Source organism: Symphalangus syndactylus, chromosome 7 (assembly GCF_028878055.3).
Source record: "Symphalangus syndactylus isolate Jambi chromosome 7, NHGRI_mSymSyn1-v2.1_pri, whole genome shotgun sequence".
Lineage (NCBI taxonomy): Eukaryota > Metazoa > Chordata > Mammalia > Primates > Hylobatidae > Symphalangus > Symphalangus syndactylus.
In genome coordinates, this window is record NC_072429.2 from 12646990 (window position 1) to 12669621 (window position 22632).

The window sequence follows — 22632 nt, forward strand, 5'->3', positions numbered from 1 at the left end:
GAGGCAGAGGACACTGTGTGGGCAATGCTGGAAGTGTGAAAAGGCATGGCAGTTTAGCAGTGCTGTGAGAGCCCCAGAACATTGGGAGTGTAGGAAGGCAGTGGCAGAGGGACAGGAACCAGCAGCAAGGCCCACCTTTGGAAGAGCCTGCAGTGCCGGGCTAAGGACATCACACTGCAGCCCCTAGAAAGCAGGGAGGCATCGCAGATTTCTCAAGCAAGAGAGTGATCTGATGACCTAACCTGGTTTTTGTCATATTGCATGAAGGGGTGGGACAGAGATGGAGAGCTGGGAGCTGGCACAGTGGAAAGGGTAAGCCAAAAGGAGCAACTGAGCTATGGCAGCGTCCCCTGGGATGGAGGCCCACAGGTACCAGGCATAGCTTCCCACTGGAGACCCAAGCTAGGTGGCAGCATCCACCTAGCAAGAGACCTCCCTCCCCAGAAATGAAATTATCATGCAGCTACAAGAGGAAGCTCATGTTTATCGAGCCACAGTGGAACAACTGTGTTAGCTTACATTGCCTCACTTAGGCCTTGCACTAGGTCTATGATGGAGCCATCAGCCACCCATTTTGCAGATTGGGAAACACAGGTTCAGAGAGCTGAAATGACATGTTCTAGTTCACAAACCCATGGGATCAAACCCCTAACCCACGTATGTCTTCCGTATTGCCTTTCCACAGTGGTGTGCTGAGAAACCAGCTCTTGGGGGGAGAGGAGGAGATTTGTAGCCTTTGCTGATTTCCATGGTGTAAATACTCCCACCATGATTGATTTCAAGCTTCCAACAGTTTCACAACTGGCTTGCAAACTTGGAAGAACCAGCTCTCAGGAGTGGGTGTGAGTTACTCCAGCCCACCCCTGCAGGAGTCCCATAAGAAACAAGAGTGCTCACTAAACCCTGGAAGTCTTCTTCTACGCTATGTTTATTAACAAGTGACTTGCTTTATTGCAGCATTTACTTACCAGTGTTTGTTTGGATCAATGAGAATGTAAAGCCGGTAATAAAAGCCCATCCTTTTGCGATGGAGTAGTCATTGAATCACCCTGTCTCTCATCAAACCCTATGCACATTCCTCCTAAGGCAGCACCATGTGTGCTTTCTCTCTCAGAGGAACATTTCGTTAAAAAATTAAGCCACAATTGCTTTGCAACTATCAATTAATAACAGCATATATTTTTGAAGTTCATTCTAACAGTACACTCACAAAGCCAGGAGAAAGCACCTGGACAAAAGCATAGGCCAGCATCTTCAGTCTGACTTTCAATAAAACCCTGGCCAGAAGTGAAATAATAAACATGAAACACTCTGGCAGCCTTTCTCCACCAAGTCCTCATGTGCAAATTCTTTCCATGCCAAATAATGACTCTGCTCCTAACCCAGCAGGCAGTGTTTTTAATAACTTGCCTAAAAATTTTCCTCAAAATTAAAAAGAAAGAGAGAGCAATAAAAACCAAGACAACAGATAATAAAGTAAAATTGCTTATCTCCATTTGCTGCTGTCAGCAAATATTAGAATCCCATGAAATGAAGGCCCTGGAATTTTGATGAAAAATTGGTAGAAGCAAATGGCGAAGCTAGAAATGTTGTCTAACTTCTTAGGAATGTGGCATCAGAAAGAGAGTTATGAGGATGTGTTATCAGCAAGAGTTCAGAAGAAAAGATAGAGCCCTGATTTTAAATAAAGATACTGGAAATGAGGCAACCAGAGCTGTTGATGTGATCGATGTGGAGTTTCTTGGTCAGCCATAAGGATTTGTTTTGTTTGCTCATTCACCTCCTTATTAATTAATTCATTCATTCATTTGAGACAGGATCTCACTCTGTTACCCAGGTTGGAGTGCAGTGGCATAATCCGGCTCACTGCAGCCTCAACCTCCCAGGCTCAGATGATCCTCCTGCCTCAGTCTCCTGAGCAGCTAGGACCACAGGCATGTGTCACCACTTCCAGATAATTTTTTGCATTTTTTGTAGAGATGGGGTTTTGCCATGTTGCCCAGGCTGGTCTCAAACTCCTGGGCTCAAGCAATCCTCCCACCTCGGCCTCCCAAAGTGCTAGGATTACAAGTGTGACCCACCACACCCAGCCTTATTCATTTATTAAGGGCATTTTTAAGTGCTTCACCCAGCCAGGTGCTGGCTAGCTTCTTAGGGTACAGAGACAAAAAAGACACCATTCCTGCCTCAAAGAGCTCCTGGTTCAGTCAGCAGGAGACCTAGTAGGTAACTCACTGATGCCAACTCTGTTTAATTGGTACTAGAATGGAGGGTCCTATAGGACGTGCATGAACCCAAAGGAGAAAGGACAGGCTTTGCATGTCAGTGCAAGCAAGACTGCACAGGCCCAGGCCATGTGCATTTGGTGTTGAGGGATAAATAGGGAGATGGCCCTGTGGCAGGCAGGAAAGACAATCCAGCTAGAAAGGACGACACAGACAACGGCAGGGAGGCATCAAATGGACAGGATCATGAGGGAAGGGCCAGTGCTTCCGGGAGGTGAATGCACCTATGGGAGAGGCAGGTGAGCAATGGAGGCACAGGAATGCCATTGTGGGGCATGTGCTCTAGAAGGGGAGGAGAAAGGACTGGGGCTGCTGAGGAAAGGGGCCAGGGATCAGGAAGAAGGCTGGGACAGGTGGTGATGTGGGTTGAACTACAGCGTTGGAGTGAGAACAGAGAAGAAAGGACAGTCACTAGAGACTTCCAGAGGGAGAGGGGCCTGGCTCTATGGCTGCTAGATGCAGTGGCCAACACTGAGGAGGCTGGTTTCTGTGTTTCTCCCTGCTTCTTCTCCTGTTAGTGTTGGAGGGAACGTGAGCAGGATTGAGGCTTGAGACAGCGAGCCAAGGCCCCCATTTCTTGGCCCTAGATTATAAAAGGAAAGGAGAAGGAGCCACTGGCAGGTAAGTGAGCTCAGCAGCATCCTTAGGAGCCATTCCTGTGTAGCCAGGGATCCCCTTCCACTTAACTGCAGCCTCCTTTGAGCAACCTTCCCTGACCCTGTCTACCCGGGCAGGTGGCCCAGCTGCACAGCCTCCAGGGTGTGGACCTCAGATGGCTCACTCTGCCTCTCTGAGCCTGTGTTCCTCATGTGCAAGTGGGGTAACAATCCCACCACCCTGGCGTGCTGGGACCATTCAGCGGGGTAGTGCACATAAAGTTCTAGTCACAGGCAGGAGCCCAAAGAGTGGAATGGATCGGTGAATGGATGAAACAGAAAAAAATCCACACCTTCTAATGTTAGCCTGAAACTTCAACCGGGGTTTTATTTTTGTTTTACTTGTTGCTGTTTGTTTTAATAATAGCCCACTGACACTGGTTCTTTTTGTTGTTGTTGTTGTTGTTGTTGTTGCTGTTATTGTTGTTACTGAGTCTTGCTGTCGTCAGGCTGGAGTGCAGTGATGCAATCTCAGCTCACTGCAAGCCCTACCTCTTGGGTTCAAGCAATTCTCCTGCCTCAGCCTCCCAAGTAGCTGGGACCTATAGGTGCGTGCCACCACACCAGGCTAATTTTTGTATTTTAGTAGAGACGGTGTTTCACCATGTTGGCCAGGATGGTCTCCATCTCCTGACCTTGTGATCCACCCACCTCGGCTTCCCAAAATGCTGGGATAACAGGCATGAGCCACTGGTTGTTTAAAAAGGACTGACCCTCTCATTTCCAGTTCTTGGTCCCACCTCATTTTAACGAGAGAATGGTGAGCTCTGGTCCCTTTGGGCTAAGGTGCCCCTCCCACTGCAGCTTCTCCCCACTGGATGTGCTCTAGGTCTGGACTGCAGGCATTCCCAGGATCCTTCCCAAGTGCCTGCACACCCTCCAGTCTGAGCTGGCCATGGCCAGAGCCTAATGAGGCAGATTCTCTGAATGCTGGATCAGGGTGTGGGGTCAGGGATGCTCCTGAGACCATCTCAAGAGACAGGGCCCACAATGCAACACACCCAAAGCCCGCTCCATATCAGGCCAGTGCTGGGAACTGGAAACACAGAGATGCACCAGACACCTCCCTGCCCTCCAGGGATCAGAAGCTAGAGGGGGCTGCAGGTGCGGGATAGGCCAGGCAGAGGACAGTGGGAAAGGAGGCCTCATGAGCCTACAGAGCCCAGAGGAGGCCCCAAGTCCAGCTAGAGGATCAGGAAGGGGTCCCAGAGTTGCTGACTCCAGGAAGAGCACAGCTGAGAAGCTGCACAGAATGTTTCTTGTCTGATCCACACATTTGTTAGCTCCTTCAGGGCAGGGGTTTTGTTTTATCCATTTTTGTATCTCCCAGCAACAGGCATTGAGCCCAGGCCAGAACCAATATTAATAATGACAAAGAAGAAACGGGAAGGAGACCAAGAAGGATGGAAAGAAGGCAGGAAGGTCACAGCTTGGCCAGGACAATGGCAGGGTGACATCAAGTTGTGGCAGAGAGAATGGGATATGGAGCCATGAAGCCAGGTTCTTGCTTTGTTCTGACATTTCCTGGCTATGTGACCTTGGGAAAATCACCTCACTTCTCTGAGCATCAGTTTCCTCATTTGTAAAATGGGGATAATAAAAGTACCTACTTCCCAAGATTGTTGTTAGGCTGAAAAGTAGATATAAACGCATATTTAAGACATTATTATTATTCATCTTATAACTGAAGTACTAAAAAATAGCCTACGAAAAAAATGACCAGACTGGGCGTGATGGCTTACACCTGTAATCCCAGAACTTTGGGAGGCCGAGGCAGGAGGATCGCTTGAGGCCAGGAGTTCAAGACCAGCCTGAGCAACAAAGTGAGACCCTATCTCTACCAAAAAAAGAAAAACCTTTTTAAATTAGCCGAGCATGGTGGCATGTGCCTATAGTCCCAGCTGTTCAGGACGCTAAGGTGGGAGGATCACTTGAGCCTGGGAGGTCAAGGCTGCAGTGAGCCATGATCATGCCAGTGCACTCCAGTCTTGGTGACAAAGTAAGACCTTGCCTCAAAAAAAAAAAAAACATGGCCTACCCTTACCAACAAGCAAACATGTGCCTCCAGGAATTACTGTGGGAAGCCAGAGACCACCCATGAATCCTGACAATGAACTGGCTACCCCTTGAAATGTTCCTTCAGGTTCTCCCAGTCACATTCCCAGGGAGAAAAGCCTGCAAAGAGATGCCTAGAGCCCAACCAACAAACAAAATCCAGCTAATTAGACAGGAAGCTAAGAACACAAGAGGAAGAAAAATGATATGAATAGGAAGAAAAGAAAACGATAATTAAGCACCTAGAGTGCACTAAAGACAGACTATTCATTATTATTGTCTGATTTTATTAATGAAAAATTGGGAGCTTGGGAGTGAAGAGATTTTTCCCAAGGTCATGAAGCTAAGATATGGCAAAGCCAAGATCTAAGATGCCCAGGCGAGCCTAGCCTCAAGCCCAGGTGTACCCCGGAGGACAGCTGTGCCTCTCCACAGCTTAGCACCAATGACTTCCAAATCCAAACTCAGCTCCAACTCACAGACGAGCCTGGAAACAACCAGGCCTGGCAGCATAGCTAGATGCATAAGCACCTCCCAGAGCCTCAGTACCCTCCTCAGCACCAGCATCTTCCATAGCACCAACAACCTTCAGAGCACCAGTAACCTTTAGAGCACCAGCACTCTCCTTGGCACCAGCACCCTCCACAGCACCAGGGTCACCATGATGCCAGCACCCTCCATAGCACCTCCATGGCACCAACACCTTCCACAGCACCAGCCCCCTCCATAGCACCAGGATCACCATGACACCAGCACCTTCCACAGCACCAGGATCACCATGACACCAGCACTCTCCATAGCACCAGGATCACCAAGACACCAGCACCCTCCATAGTACCAGCACCTTCCACAGCACCGGGATCCCCATGACACCAGCACCTTCCACAGCACCAGCACCTTCCATAGCACCAGGATCACCATGACACCAGCACCTTCCACAGCACCAGCACCTTCCATAGCACCAGGATCACCAGGACACCAGAACCTATATAGCACCAGCACCTTCCACACCACCAGGATCACCAGGACACCAGCACCCTATGTAGCACCAGCACCTTCCACAGCACCAGGATCACCATGACACCAGCACCCCCAACATGACACCAGCACCTTCCACATCACCAGGATCCCATGACACAAACACCCACCACAGTGCCAGCACCATCCATAGCAAAATCAGTTTTAGAGAACCTCTTGCTCTCAGATTAAGAAAGAAGGAGCGTTTTTTTCTCTGCATGTTCCCATTTTCTCACATAACCCTGATGAAAATATTTCAAGTCTGTGGCCCTTTATAAGGACTGCAGGGCCTCCTTAGTTTCAGAAATGACAAAAATTCCAGGCAATTCTTTCAGCTCATCTTTCTCTATTCATCTCTCCCCACCCTGCTCCCTTCTTTTCTCTCTCACAGTATAATTGCCATGAACTGCTTTCCCCAGGTTAATTTTGAAATTCAAATCACAAGCTGTCCCAGATCCATGAAGGGATTGGAATGAGAGGGGGTGCACCTTTGCAGTTCCCAAGTTTCCCTCAGCCTCTGGCAATATATCTGCAGGGTGACCCAGTGCCTGTGTAATAGCACTAAGCTCTCTACCTGGAAATTCCCTGACTCTAGCCCTAGTTCTCCAGTGGAAATCTCCATCCTGAGCTCCAAACCTGTTAGTTCCAAGGGTGGCCAGACCACCTGTCCTTCCTCTCCCCACCCATGGTCTCCAGGCACCTCACACTCAGAGCATCCCCCCAGCTCCCTACCTCAGTGGCAGGTAGACAAGCCAAACACCAAAGAGTCCCCCAGTGCCCTTCCTCCAACCAGGAGCAAGTCCTGTAAATTCCACCTCCATAACAGCTCCTCCCTGGATCATGAGCTCCAGCCAGCTGACTCAGCTCAGACCTTCGGACTCTTCTTAATTACCTCCACACCTCCTCCCTAGCCTCCCTGCATCCACCTCTGCACCTGCAGGTGCATCCTTCACGGGGCTCAGAAGGAGCTCTCTTTAAGAAAGTGAAAAACCAGGCTAATTAATGCTTGCAGCTTTACATAAGCACAAGAGAATCTGCTCCATTCCTCCCATTTTGTTTCAAGTGCAGGTCCCCCTCTGCCCATGCCTGACAGGGCTGACAGAGGGCTGCCCCTGAACCACAAAGCCCTTCTTTCCTGACCCCCAGGACTAACTGAGTCAAACTGCTCGGGGATGGAGAACTTCTACAGGCCCTGGTCCCTGACCCAGCACCCCTTTTTCTCTTAGCTGACTCTGTTCTACCCAGCAGTTACCTACTGCAGGCATCATGGCTGAGCAGAGAGGCTGCCAGGCCCTGGCTCTGCATTCTGGCTCTGCCACTTGCTGGTGGGTAAACGTGTTATATCACCTCTCGGAGCCATAGGGGATTATATCAATCTCTCACGTAGATATGAAAAAATAGCCACATCACCAAAAGTTGTCAAAGAAGACAAAAAAAAAATAGCCCTACATCACTGCTAATAACACAGCCATCAACAGCATTTTAATATTAATACATTTATTTCCATATTGTTGTTCCTCTGTATTTGTAATTTTTCATAGCTCCAATCCTAGAAAGCATACAATCTTAATCTCTACTTTACTCACTCAACATTCTCTCTTTAAGTATTTGCCCAAATTATTGCACTTCATAGCCATCATTTCAAATGACTGCTGGATAAAGGATAATTTCATTAAAAACTCTTAACACTCTGTTTTTTTTTAAAAAGCACATTTAAAAAATAATTCTCATTTTTGTCTGATTATTGAAATAATTAAGTGCACATTGCATAAAATTTGGAAAGCATAGAGAAGTAAAAATTAGATGAAAGTATCTCATAAACAATTTAGAGAAAACTACTCTCTGAGGAAAAAAAGGTAATTCTGAAGAAACTGTAAAGTAGTTCATCATATGGATGTGTTCTCATTTATGAAATCACAAGAAAGTTGTTGAAAGTCTAGTTTCCAATACTTTAATTTTATAGATAGTACTGCAGTAAACATTCTTACATGTGAACCTGGGAATATTTCTTGTGATCTCTTGCCAGGAAGGCAGGTCAACTTGACCCCATGGCCTGGTGCACCAAGATACCCCAGGCCTCTCCTGTAAGCTCTGTGCTCATTCATGCAGGTACCTGCTTATTCCTGCAAGTACTTGTACGCAGCTGGGTCTTGGTCCACTTTCACTGGGCCTGTGCTCTGTGGCAGACACTGAAAGTACAATAAAAAAGTAAGACCAGCCACTGCTCTTCAAGAGGAGGGTGGCATCTAGGGAAGTTCCACATTCCAGGGGATGCACACAGAGGGACCACACTCCTCCCCTGGGCCACATACTCAGCTGCTTCAGTATTGATTTAGCAGGGAGAAAAATAGTCAAAGACAAACAAACCCACATGTTTCTCCCCGCATACACTTCAATTCCCAGATAACCAACCACGAGTCATGTTCACTTTCAAAGCTCCCAGTCACGGTTGACATAAAAAGGCTACTATTGCGCACTTATCTTGTACAGATCCAAGTGCTTTGCATGTACTTTGTACTTCATTGTCATAGCAACCCTACTATTATCTCCATTTGATAAGTAAGGCTTGGTGACTCGCTTGTGGTCACACAGCTAGGACAAGGTGGAACCAAGGCTCAAGCCCAGCCAGGCTGCTGCATCGTCCATCCACAGGACCACTTGTTCTACTGCCTCCAGGGCTGATTGTTTGCCTCCTAAATACTTTAGATCTGCCTGCATCTCTCCACCCACTGGCCACCCTTATCTGATCTGCCACCGTTTTTTGTGTGTTTTTTCACTTGAATGACTGCAGTAGCCTAATAATGCCCCCCAATCCCCTTTCATCCACCACACTCCATTAGCCATTTAAAAGCCAGCATACTTTTTCTAAAACGCAAATTTAGTCATGTCCCTTCTCTTCCTGAAGTCCTTCAAAGGCTTCCTGTTGCTTTTAGTATTAAACCCTAAATGCCTTCATACAGCCTTCAATGCTTGTAACTGTCTGCCCTCCGCCCACTTCTGCCTCATCTGTGTCTGCTCCCCGCACCCTCCTAGAGCCTGGCCTCACTGTCCTTATTTCTTTTTTTTTTTTTCTTTTCTTTTTTGAGACGGAGTCTCGCTCTGTCATCTAGGCTGGAGTGCAGTGGTGCGATCTTGGCTCACTGCAAGCTCCGCCTCCCTGGTTCATGTCATTCTCCTGCCTCAGCCTCCCGAGTAGCTGGGATTACAGGCACCTGCCGCTACGCCCAGCTAATTTTTTGTATTTTTAGTAGAGATGGGGTTTCACTGTGTTAGCCAGGATGGTCTCGATCTCCTGACCTCGTGATCCGCCTGACTCAGCCTCCCAAAGTGCTGGGATTACAGGCGTAAGCCACCGTGCCCGGCCCTCACTGTCCTTATTTCTATTCAGGGTTTCTATTTCTGTTTCTATTCAAGTTTGGGGCTAGCCTCCTTCCCGCCTCAGGGCCTTTGCACAAACTGCACTCTCTTCAGCTGCCAGCACCTTGTACTTTTTTCATACCCGCTTCCCCACCCACCTCAGCTCCTAAGTGACTTCCTCGGGGCATTCCCTGGGGTTCCTCTTTCACCCTCACAGAGAATGCTTTGTGGCTCCTTGATGCAATTCATCAGAGCTAGCAACATATTCCCCAGTGCTCCTCGCGGCCCCTCCACCAAGAAATAGGAAGCCAACCATTAGGGTTTCACCACCAAGAAGCCAGCTTTTCTTCCCCACTGCCTTTGTTTTTCTCATGTTTGTTGCAACGAAGGACTTAAATGTGAGTCACTTACTGCATTTCCATCACATTTCCTGGAGATTGTGATGAAAAAGCAGGAAGAAGGGAACAGGAGAAAGGAGAAGGAATAGAGGAGGCATTTATCAATTATGAGATTTATCAGAACATTCCAGAGTACAAGAGAATATGATAGACCTCAGAGGCAGAGTTCTTGTTATTAGATTAAACTCAGTGGCCAGACTGTACGGCTTCAAGAAATTCTCCAGAAATAGCCTGCGTCATTTCCCCACCCACAGCAGTACTTGCTCCAAGCACGAGATGTGCTGAGCTGGCTGGAGCCAACCTCTCCTTTACTCTTTCTATTACACCATCAAGAAACTGACCGTAAATTCAGCGATTTTCGGCACCCGGAACTTCCCTTTGTTCTTCTGTTCCGGCTGATACTCCGTTCTTGTCTTCACAATCACCTGAAAGATTCAACCAGTGTGTTAGCATGCATGGAGACTTGAAACATTTTCCTTCCTTTTATTTTAGTAACCAGAATTTATTACACATGACATAAAGATCAAAAAAATAAAGAACCCCCCTTCAAACACACATAAGAGAAAATTCAAATTACTCATAATATTTCCCCATTCCAACAGAGACAACCCTAGGTAACAATTTTGATTACCCTTTTTAGATATTTATACAGACTTATATATGTACATATTGTTATATATTTACTATTTGTGAAAACATATATTTTATGAGATGAATTCATACTTTATAGTTTATAACCTGCTTTTATCACACAACGCTATATTATTCTCCAATTTTCCAATGTAAACAAATATATGATTTTATTTTGCCTTTTGCCATAGTATAACATTTCACTGCATGTGTGTACCGCAACTGATCTAATAAAACTTTAATTGTTATACGTTTAGGTTGCCTCCACAGTTTTGGTTATATAAACAAGTTATGGGATTGTTTGCAACTCAAAGGATAAATGGAGGGGATGGAGGGGATAAATACCCCATTCTCCATGATGTACTTCACATTGCATGCCTGTATCAAAATATCTCCTGCAGCCTGAAAATATATATACCTACCATGTACCCACAAAAATTAAATAAATAAATAAATATGTAAATAAATAAAATAAAATAAAATAGAAAGTTATGATGAAGATTCTGTTTCTAAGCCTTTGCACACACACTTAATTCCAATTTGATTTGGGGACTTGTGAGAAGAAAAATATAAAGTTCTGTTGAATCTGTTGTATCGTCTTATTTTTCTAAAGTCTGAATATTTTTGCAGAGGTGGTTAACATCCTATCAAGATATAATGTCAACCTGACAAGACATTTATGTAACTCCATCCCACTGTGCAGGCAAAGTGAAAGAAAAAGAAACCTGACAGATAATCAATAACTATTGCCAAGTGCTGCAGTGCCATGAGGAACACAGAAGCTGTCTAAGCCTCAGGGTCTCATCTGTAAAATAGAGACAAATAATTCTAATCATATCCCTATTTCGTAAGGTTGCTTTGAGAGTTAAGTGAGATGATAATGAGCAATATTTTTGAACCATTTATTATGTGCCAGAACTAGATCAAGCACTTCATATGCCTTACCTACCTATCACTACTATTTCCATTCTCCTAACAAAGAAACTCAAGCTCAGAGATGCTAAGTCACTTGTCCAGGGTCACACAGCTAAAATGAAGTAATCTTCTAACCATGATCACTCCTACTTCCCATTATGGCTCAAATTAACAGAATTTTCACTGAAAATGCCCACCAACTTTCCCTGGAGACAACAGTCAAGCATATTAACTAGAGCAAGAATTCTTCTATGAAGAATGTCCTTTAACATCTGTGAGGCATGCCATGGACTCAATGCAGCTCAAAAAGGAAGGGATAGGGACAGCACTACCATACATGGAATATCTACCAGGTGGTACCTAAACCCAGCTAATCTATGGCTGGACTTATGGGGGTTAAGGAGGCCCTGGACCCCAGCCCATCAGCACCCCACCCTCTCTTACCTCTAGAACCCATTTCCGGATGGAAATTCTGCTGTTGTATCCCACCCTCTTTGCAGTCTGTTCCTCCAAACAACAAAAAGAGAGCCCCTGGCTTCCTTAAACAGGGAAGCGACACAGCCAAACATGGATGAGAGCTTACAGGGGGTGGGGCAGAAGGATGCTCTGTTATTTTTATTTTCTTCCTACCCCCTAGGCCAAAGAATAGGAAAACAGAAGCTCTTGTACCACAGATAAGAAAAATAATTCTCATACTTTGTGCATTTACTACATAGAAGGCATTGAGCATTTGACATGCCTTACCTCACTTAATTCTACACTATAAAGCAGATACCAATATTGTCAATATTGTAGGGGAGTGTACAAGTGTGGGCTGAGTTCAAATCCTGGCTCCAGCACTTACTAGCTAGTGACCTTGAGTGAGTTGATGAAGCCCTTCTGTGTCTTGATTTTCTTATCTATAAAATGGGGAAATCACCATAACCACCTCATTGGATTGTTGGGAGGCATAAATGAGTTGATGCAAGTTAGACATTCAGAACATTAATCCAACAACATCTGGGTGCTATCACATTTTCTTCCATAGATATCTGAGGCAGCTGTAGAGTGGAGCCTTGCACCTGTCAGGCTTCAGGGTCACCCTACCTAGACTATCAGGAGCAACACAAGGACTTCTCAGGAACATGGGCATTCAAGAATGCCCCCAGCTTCCCTGCCTAAAAAAAAAAAGTTTGGGAGCTGGGCGCAGTGGCTCCCGCCTGTAATCCCAGCACTTTGGGAAGCCGAGGCTGGTGGATTATGGGGTCAAGAGATCAAGACCACCCTGGCCAACATAGTGAAACCCCATCTCTACTAAAAATTTAAAAAATTAGCTAGGCATGGTGGCACGTACCTGTAATCTCAGCTACTCAGGAGGCTGAGGCAGGAGAATCGCTTGAACCCAGGAAATAGAGGTTGCAGTGAGCCGAGATTGTGCCACTGCACTCCAGCCTGGTGACAGAGCGACACTCCGTCTCAAAAAAAGAAAAAAAAGAGTTTTGGAAGATGAATAGAAGTTTCCTGAGTGGACAAAACAAGGGAAGACAGTCTCTGCAAAGTGAACCACAGAGCCAAAGAAACAAAAGTGTGAAATAGCATGTGATCTACAAGGACTCACTTTGCTGGCATGTGAACTGCAATGCGAATGCGAGAGTCGGAAGCCAATGTAAACAAAAGAGCAAATGGTAAAGCTCCTAGGCTAGTTCACAGCATTCTGGGATGGACCAAATGAAAGAACATACATGCAGGTGCTTTGTGAACTGAAAGGATATTCTACAAATTCCAGTTATTAGAAATATTTTAGACATCACTAGATCAACTGTCAGATTATGAAGTGGTACAGAAAATTTAGATGTCTGATTATTTCTCTTAATCCACGACTATAGAAATATTCACAAACTTGGATTTACAATTTTAATTTTATCTCCCCATGCATGTGTGTGTATATATATGTGTGTTTGTGTGTGTAATATATACATATAACATATCTATTAATATATATAATACACGTATTTATTGGTCAGCATGAGCCACAAGTCTTGGGGTAATAATTGCTTTTTGTAGTAGGCAGCATTCTAATTTGGCTCCAAAGATTCCTGCCCCATGGTGTTCATGTGCTGTATAATTTCCTCCCTTTAGAATGTGGGCTGGACCTGTGGTTATGATGGGCTAGCCCCTCCCATAATTACATTGTGCTATGTAAAACTCCAGGGTAACAGACTGGAAAGAGATTCTCCACTGACTTTGAAGAATTAAACTGACATGCTGAAAGACAGCCATGCAGCTAGTACCTGAGGGCAACCCTCAACCAAGAGCCAACAAGAAAACCAGGACCTCAGTCCTCCAACCACAAGGAACTGAAAGCTGTCGACAGCCTCAATGAGCTTGAAAGAAGATCCCAAGTGTCAGTGGGAATGCAGCCTGGCCAACACCTTGATTTCAGGCTCATGAGACCCTGTGCAGAGAAGCCAGCTAGCCTATGGCTGGACTTCTGACCTACGAAAACTGTGAAATAATAAGTTTGTGGGTTTTAAGCCACTTAATTTTTGGTAATTTGTCACACAGCAATTGAAAACTAGTCCACCTTCCCACATTGCCAAGTCTATTTCAATCATCTCTTGGCTTAATCCCTCCCTTTCTAGATCCACAGTCCTCCGACTGGTCTTGAGAATCTTCACATCAAATGTTGGATGCAAACTCAGAGACTAGTAAATTTTTTTAAAAAAATATCAAGAAGTACTTGCTTCTTAGTCTTTCTCACTCCCTCTCTATAAACATCCTTCCCAGAGCTTTTGAAAAAGCTGAAAACCATTTCCATTCTGTGTAAACTTGAAAGACCCCATATTCTAACCAACATGTTGAGGCAGGAGACAGAAATGAAAAATATTACTGTCAGAACAAGACCATGAATAATCATTACAGGCAATATCATTTTTATTCTCATAATAATAAATATTTTGAGGTTGCTTCTCTAGCATCCATCTCCTTCTTCAACCAAAAGCTCTATGATATTCCTTTTGGGAACCCACCCCTGCCTCACTGTGTGGCAGCCATGTGGTTCAGTGGGATTGACCACTTCCTTAGTGACAGTGATGGTCCCTAGTGAAGTCGAGCCAATCAGGGCATACCATCCTATTGATCACACAATTTGATTGACTCGGACATGGGCATGTTACCCAATTTGGACCAATGAGCTATGAGGTAGTATTGACTAGTGTCTTGATGAAAGAAGCCTTATAGGTCTTCATGAGTGATTCTTCCTCCGGATGGTATGGTGAAGACTTTAGTCCTGGAATTGTTGCCACCTTATGGGAATCAGGAGAAGAACAAAGCCAGCACACAAAGAAGGGCACAGCCAAGAGGAACCCAGAGAAATGGAGCTGGGTCCAGATGACATCCTACCCTGGGATTGCACCTTGCCTGAAGTTAGACCTACTCTGGGATCCACAGTTATAGGAGCAAATACCTACTCTTTCAGCCTTAATCCAATTTTGGCTGGGTTTTCTGTTACTTGAAACTAAAAGCTTTCTATCTGATACACATCTTCCAAGAAAACCCAAGAAAATGAACTGAAAAGTAATTAGGATTTAGTAAGGTAGCCAAATACTAAATAAGTAAACCAAAATCAATAGATTTCTTAGGTGTAAGCAAAAAGTCAGCTCAAAAACATAATGGGTCCACCAAAAGATACATTCATAGCAGCTTTTTTCCTGATAGCCCCAAACTGGGAACATCTCAAATGTACACTAATAGGAGAATGGATAAATTGTGGTTTACTCAGAAAATGGAATGCCTCACCGCTATACTACATATACACTGATGAATTTCATAGACATTACAGTGAACAAAAGAAATTAGACACCAAGAGGTTTTTATATACTGCGTGATGTCATTTACATCAACTTCAGGTATACATATAATAATTTATATGTATAATATATTTACATAAAAATATACCACTCACCATTTGCAGTCATGGGGTTAGAGGGTAGTGAAGTAAGGCAGAGTTGGGGCCATAACCCTCTCTTCAAATCCATGTCCTGCTTTGCTCTGAACCCTTATGAAATGCTACTTAGGCTCTGAGTGACTTTCTAATGAAAACAGTCCCTTTAGCTTCAGGTCCTCACTCCTCAAACCACAAAGTTCAAATACAGGCCAAGAGACAGGCGGGTACCTGACACCATGTGAGTCCTCAGTCATCTGCTCTTTTCTTTAGCTAAGCCACATTTTCTCCAAAAGCAACTCAGGCTGCTACACAATATTTTGTCTTTACCCGAGGAAGTGTTAGCTCTTTGGAACTCCATCTCCATTTCAAAAGGTCTTGGCTTGTTTGCCTGGAACAAATGGACAGTGCTCTGCCTTCATCTTCTTTGACCTCTCAGTCATTTTTGACAAGCTTGTTCTCTCTCTCCTCCTTGAAAGGTTCTCCGCCCTTGGGCCCATGGCAGCCTCTCTCTTGGTTCTGTTGCTGGCTCACCCAGTGGCCCTCCTCAGTCTCCACTCCAGGCTCCTCCTCTTTCTGCTGATCTCTCAGTGTTGGGATTTCTCAAAGTCAGCTCATGACCACCCTTCTTTCCACTACCAGCCCCCTCTGCATGTTCTCACTCCCATCACTTCCAAGTTCATTGTTTTTTGTTTGTTTGTTTGTTTGTTTGTTTGTTTTTTACAGAGTCTTGCTCTGCTGCCCAGGCTGGAGTACAGTGGCATGATCTCAGCTCACTGCAACCTCTACCTTTTGGGTTCAAGAAATTCTCCTGTCTCAGCCTCCTGAGTAGCTTGGACTACAGGCATGTGCCACCACACCTGGCTAATCAAGTTCATTGTTTATCCTCATGACTCCCAAATACGTACTTCCACTCAGATATCACTCAACACTCAGATGACCCCACTGGACATTCGCCCTTGACCGTCCTGCCCCAGCCACCTCACTCTCAACATCTTCATGCCATGTAATCCCCAACTTAGAAGACAACAGCAGCATTGTCCAAAACACTTTATGTCAAATCAAACACAGAATCTCTCATGATTCCTCCCTTCCCTTTAGTCTCAAAATTCCTTCCATTATTCCACCCATTCCAGCTCCAGCTTCCTCAAAAATTTCCCTTAAATCAACCCACTCATCCAGTTGCACGGCCTCTACCCCACTACAGGACATGGTCATCTCTCTTTGGACCTTTGCCCTGGCCAGCTTCCTTGTTTCCAAACCCAGGGGAAAGATCCCTCTAGATCAAGGGAGAGACAATACCAGTAAACCTTCAGAAGACATCTGGGAGGCCAGCACCTGAGGCAACTACAGAGAAGCAGTTTTAAGTGGCCAGGGAACAGGATGGGTGAGGTGAGTAGGTGACAGGGAGGAAGCTAGAGAGGCACACACAGGCTCTGAATGCCAGGCTAGGCACCTTGAAGATTAATGTGAGGGCAGTGAAGAGCTAAGGAATGATTATAAATGAGAAAATAGCCTTGCAGATATGCATTTCAGGCACAAGAGAGGCCTCTGGCCACAGTGAAGGTACACTGCATGGGGACCGGCAGAGAGCAGGGAAAATACAACCCTACAAAGTCACTACAACCAGCCAGCTAGAGGCCTTTCATAAAGCTTCGTGTTTTGTTCCTGTGGAGTAGAGCCAGAAACATTTCCCTTCCATAAACGATAAAGTCACAGTTCTTTTTTTTTTAGTACTCTGAAAGGGAAAGCAATAAGAAATGTTAGCCAATCGTTATTAATTGTACCCTGGAGGAATCAGCTTGCATAGGCAAAGAGCAAGAGAGGAGAAAAATAAATTTGCAAAGAAAGCCTCTCTTCTAGACATTCTTCTTTTTCCCTCAGTTAAAAGAAAATGGAGCAAAACAGAGCCCTGAGCGCCTTGTCTATCAGCAGAAACGAGAGAAGACAAGTAGAGAGGGGAGGGGCAAAATTCCTCCTACTCTTTTTATTCTTAAAAGTGGGGTTTTATAGATATTTGGAAAAATGAAACTCTAGGTTTTCAAATACGATTGTGGATTTGGGCAAAGCAATAACTTTGTTTTCTTTCCATATTTACACATTGGATCCCCATTGTCCTGTCAGCTGCTAATATGAAGAACATAATTTAATATAATTGGCATTGTGAAAACGGGATAAATTATTCATCCCTAAAGGACCCCTTGTCTGGATATAATTCCCATTTCACTGGCAAGGCCAGATAATACATGGTGGTTCAGACGGTGCAAAGTACAGATCATAAAAATTTAAAATACTACTTCCCAGGATTATCAATAATGAAGAGGTTCCCACATGGAGAGGTCCCAGGATTGGCAGGAACAATAAATAAAAGTGCAGAAGTGCTGACAAGGAGCAAGATTGTATTTTTATGAGCTGGACTTGCATAGTCCAAAAATAGATCTAAGCTATACCCATCATCCCTGGAGCAAAGAGACAGGTTCAGAGCCAGGACAATGAACGGCTGGCACTGGGTCCCCACTGTGAGCCAGGCACAGTGCCGGGTGCCCTGCTGATGTGGACTCTTTCAATTCTCGTAATTCTCCTGACAGCATTCTCTCCAAGCCTCAGTTCTCTCCTTCAAAATCATTATTATTATTCCCATTTTTCAGATGAGGAAATTTGGCCTCTGAGAGTTCAGTCGCTTGCCTGTGATCAAATGACTGGCCTCGGGTTGAGTTAGATTCAAACTCAAGAATATCATAGTCTTTCCTATTGATCATGGTTTTGGGTTTTTTGTAAACGTACCCACTACATGCCTGGCAGTGTGCCAAACTACATCCTATATTTCAGCAAATCTTCTCAATCATTCTATGAGGTAAAGGTAATTATTCCCATTTTACAGATAAGGACCCTGAGTCCCAGAGAGCAGAAATGACTTCATAACTTCACATGGCCACTAGGAGGCAGAGCCCAGACTTGAACCTAAGCTCAGTTCCAAGTGCCACCGAACACTTGAACTCTGATCCTGGGGAACCAAGACATAATAGGGAGGCCATAAAAACTGTGGAATGAATCAGTGAACAAATAAATCCCATTTCTAAAGAGAGAGGGTGAAGTTGCCCAGATGGGGCCCGCATCCTTAGTTGGGAACTTCCCCCATTTGCACCTCTCGCTCCTCACTCCACACTCCCTCTTTGGATTCGAGTTTTTTCCTGGGCCCTTGAAGGTTGGTATTGGGCCCTGAACACAGGGTAAAATGTCAGTGCTCAAAAGACTTTAGTGGCAGTGTTGTCCAACCTCATCAATTCACAAATAGGGAGACTGAGGCACAGAGCGGGAAAGGGATTTGCCACAGGTCACATAGTAAGACTGAGTTGGAAGCAGGTCTCTAGTATGAATGCCAACTCTCAGTCCGGAGCTCTTTCCATGGAATAAACTTTGTTTTTCTTGCTGGGCCTTGCTTTGCTTTCTCAGAGGCAGTATAAAAGTTGGTCTCAAATGAACTATCTGCCTCAATAAGTCTATAACTCCCCACTTCTTTTTTTTTTTTTTTTTTTTTTTGAGACAGAGTCTCACTCTGCTGCCCAGGCTGGAGTGCAGTGGCCCAATATCTCCGCTCACTGCAAGCCTGCAAGCTCCACCTCCCAGGTTCACACCATTCTCCTGCCTCAGCCTCCCGAGTAGCTGGGACTATAGGCACCTGCCACCACGCCCGGCTAATTTTTTGTATTTTTTTTAGTAGAGATGGGGTTTCACTGTGTTAGCCAGGATGGTCTCGATCCCCCAACCTTGTGATCCACCCACCTCAGCCTCCCAAAGTGCTGGGATTACAGGCATGAGCCACCATGCCCAGCCAACTCCCCACTTCTATGGCAATGCATAGCACGGGGCAAGATGAGGTACTCTCCACGGGATCCTCTACGGGGGACTTCCAGCTCCTGCTCTGAACAGAAGCAAGCTGCCTAGGCTGGAATCATTACAGTGGAGCCCATAGCTCTGCCACCTGGGTCTTCCACAGTCCAGAGGCCCAGGCCATGTCACTGTTCACTTCTCCTTGCTGCCTGGGGTAGCCCTGTGACCTCCAGAAACAGGGAACCTGATTCTGGGACTAAATAGAGAATGTTAAGAACAACAACAATAATAATTACACTGTTGCATGAAGCATCTACTATGTACTAGGCACTATGATAAACATTTGCTATGTATTTTCCTCATTTTATCTTTACAACAATCCTTAGAGAAAGATACTAGTGTCATGAGGAAACAGAGGGTCAGAGTGGTTAATAAACTTGCTCAGGGTCACAGTGCAAGTAGGTGGAGTTAGGATTTGAATTTAAACTGTGCTACTCTGACACCTACCTGTACAGACAAAGACACTGGCTTCACAGTGATCTCCCTGTGTGTCAAAGTGAACAAGTTACATCCATTCCCTGAGACCATTCACCATCTGTGAAATGGGGGTGATTTTTTTTTAATAGAAAATCTGAGGCCAGGTGTAGTGGCTCACATCTGTAATCCCAGCACTTTGGGAGGCCAAGGCAGGAGGATCAGTTGAGGCCAGAAGTTTGAGACTAGCCTGGGCAACAAGGCCCCGTCTATTAAATGTCTTTAAAAATCAGCCTGGGTGTGGTAGCATGTGCCTGTAGTCCCAGCTACTTAGGGGACTGAGGCAGGAGGATTGCTTGAGCCCAGGAGTTTGCGACTGCGGGGAGCTATGTACAATCACACCACTACACTCCAGCTTCAGGACGACAGAGAGAGACCCTGTCTCTAAAAACAGATGAATAAAATGTGATGCATTCTTATGGCAAAAACAAAAAAAGATGAAAAGTATAGAATAAAATTCTTCAAATGGAACACACCTACCCCAATTCCCATTTCCCAAACATTTAACAGTTCTCTGTGTGTCCTTCCAAAACTATCTTATGAATTACAAGAATAAAACATGCTCACACTGTATGTGTTTCCCCACATGGGATCACTCCACACCATTCTCTTTAAAGCTGCTTGGACGAAGCAGCGTGTCTGTTATATCTTTCCACGCTGGCGCATGCAGATCAGCCTCATTCTCAAAACCTCTGCTTAGGATTCCGCATGCATGCGCCAGAGCTCAGTTAACCAGGCCCTTCTCAGGGAACAGTCCACGTTGTTCCCAGTTCTTTCCAATATATAGTGGCCTTTGCATACTTGAAATATATACCCATAGGGTAACTTCCTACCAGTGAAAAGCATACCAGTCAAATGCTATCCACAGTTTACATTGTACAGACAATGTCAAAATGCCCTCTGAAAAACACTGCATCACATTACATAACCAACAAGAGCGAACTGAGGACAAGTTTGCCCCAGTGTTGTCAACATGAGGAAATATCCTTTTTTTGTGTGTGCCAATTTGGTAGGTAAAAAAGTATATTTGGTTTAAAATTGTGTTTTTAAATTATACGGCATTTTTTTATGTTTATTGATCATTACCTATTTGCTGGATCTGCCTAGTCAGAGATGTTGTCCCAATTTGAGATGATTTATAATTCATCTCTTGAGATTCTCTGAAGAACCAGGGGGCTCTAGGGCCTGGAGCCTGCAGGGATGTGCATTTCTGTTGTTCCCTGGGGAAAGCCTACATTTCTCATATCTTGTGTCTTGGAGAGAAAAAGAAACCCCGCGGAAAGCCCAGGGAGAGGCCCAGAAGGCACACAGGCCTCAGTGACAGCCATAGGTCCCCTTTCAGGCCTCCCCTGCAGAGCATCATCAGGCCCCACACCATCCCACACCCACCTGTGAAACCCCATCCTTCTCAGCATGCTCCAATTCTGCAGTCTTCTTCTAAACCTATCATCTTCAAGAGACATATTCTGGATGTCCAGTGAAAGAAAGGAAACTCTATCTGTGCTCTCCCTCAGTATGCCTTGCACTAAGCTGGGCCCATTAGACAACTGTCACACTGTTTCCCTCACCGACACCCTCTGAGGTAGATATTATTGCCTGTTTTAGGGCTGAACAAACTCAAAGCCCAGAGATGCTAAGCAATGTGCCTAAAGCTACACAGTAAGTAAATAGCTTAGCTGCGATTTGAACCCAGGTCTCTAGGACTATGAAGTGCATGTGGCTTACTGTGCAAAATTTAAAGCATGCCATACATTAGTCATTAGTTTCTAAATATCTGTGTTCCTCTCCTCCTGCAAGCAGGTAAGTGACCTCCTCCAAGATGCATAAAGACTTAATAATCAATAGAAAGAAAAGAAGCATTTGCCCAGAGCGCAGCATCAGACTTGCCAATTACGGTTCCCCTGTGGCTCTGCCAAGGTGGGTTGTGCCTGTCTATGGTTTGCTTTCTGCAGACCTGCCACCCTTCCCAGCACACCTGCATGCAGATCTTGGCTGCATTGTTTTCCTTTGGTGCACCCTAGGACAGCCTTCCACCTGTCTGAGCCTGTTTCTGCACCTGTACAATGGGTATCATGGTAGCAACGTCACAGGGGTTGTGGGGACACCTGGGTTATTGTGGCTACTTAGATGAACCAAAGGCAGCAAAGCACCAAAGGCATGTCCTGAAATTTGATGTCTGCAAACTAATGTTCCAGCTTCTCAGGAGCTTGCTCCCATGGCCTGGAGAAAGCCACCTAGATTTGAGTCTATTTCCTCAGCTACCAAGCAGAGAAATTGAGTCCAGTTTTAAGCTAGGCAAGAGAGGGGATCAGCCAGTAATTTCCACTGCCCACTGCATGCCAGGCCTAAGGCTACTGAGATGACACAGCCTCAGGTCTAGCTGGGGCCGCAGGTCTAGTGGGCAATGGAGCAGAGAAAGCAAATTCTCCTCCCAATCAACCTGGTACCACATCTAAATACCACTAGCCTCCCCACCCCACTGCCCCACTACCCTCTCTTCCCTGAATGTAGCAGTGGCCTTCTAACTGGTGTCAGACCTCCCATTCCTTTCTTCTACTCCCATATTGGGGGTGCTTCAGGCAACCCAGTCACCCCTGTTTTGGGGGACACTAATCTGGTGCTGCATGGAGGACTGATTGGACAGAAAGAAGTAGAGGAGGTCAGAAGACCAGGCATGAGACTGAGCCTGTCCCTTGTCCCTAGGGTGGCTCACAGCAACGAGGGCAATCTTCCAAAATCAAACTCTGATCCTGTGACTATCCTGCTTTAAATACCTTTCGAAAAAAACAAACAAACCAGGACCCACATAAACTGGTGCCCACCCCACCTCATCTCTTAAGTCTCTCCCCACCATTTGACATCACCAGCCAATGTGGCCCCCTGATCGTTCCTCCAACCTCCTCAGGGCTCAGTTAGGCCTGCTGCCTGACCACCCTGTCATTATAATTAGGTCCCCTATATGTCTTATCTCTCCTTACATTACAACACCTTGTTCTTTCCTTAATAGCCCTTCTCACAATTTGCATCTATAT

General features: G+C 45.4%; 1 protein-coding gene across 2 annotated transcripts in view; it reads right to left on the minus strand.

Annotated features, from left to right (window-relative positions):
* NSG2 (neuronal vesicle trafficking associated 2) overlaps positions 1 to 22632 on the minus strand; it is a 62879-nt gene that overhangs the window by 34505 nt on the left and 5742 nt on the right. Inside the window, exons 1-2 of one of the 2 annotated variants that reach the window (XM_063642640.1) lie at positions 10110 to 10193; positions 8127 to 8202 (exon numbers count right to left, since the gene is read on the minus strand). Coding sequence is in view for 1 of the 2 variants with exons in the window: in XM_055285212.2 (XP_055141187.1) it covers positions 10110 to 10193 (84 nt within the window). In the remaining variant the exon portion in view is untranslated. Of the gene's footprint in view, positions 1 to 8126; positions 8203 to 10109; positions 10194 to 22632 lie in introns of those variants that run through there. The other variant, XM_055285212.2, reaches the window with a different exon arrangement.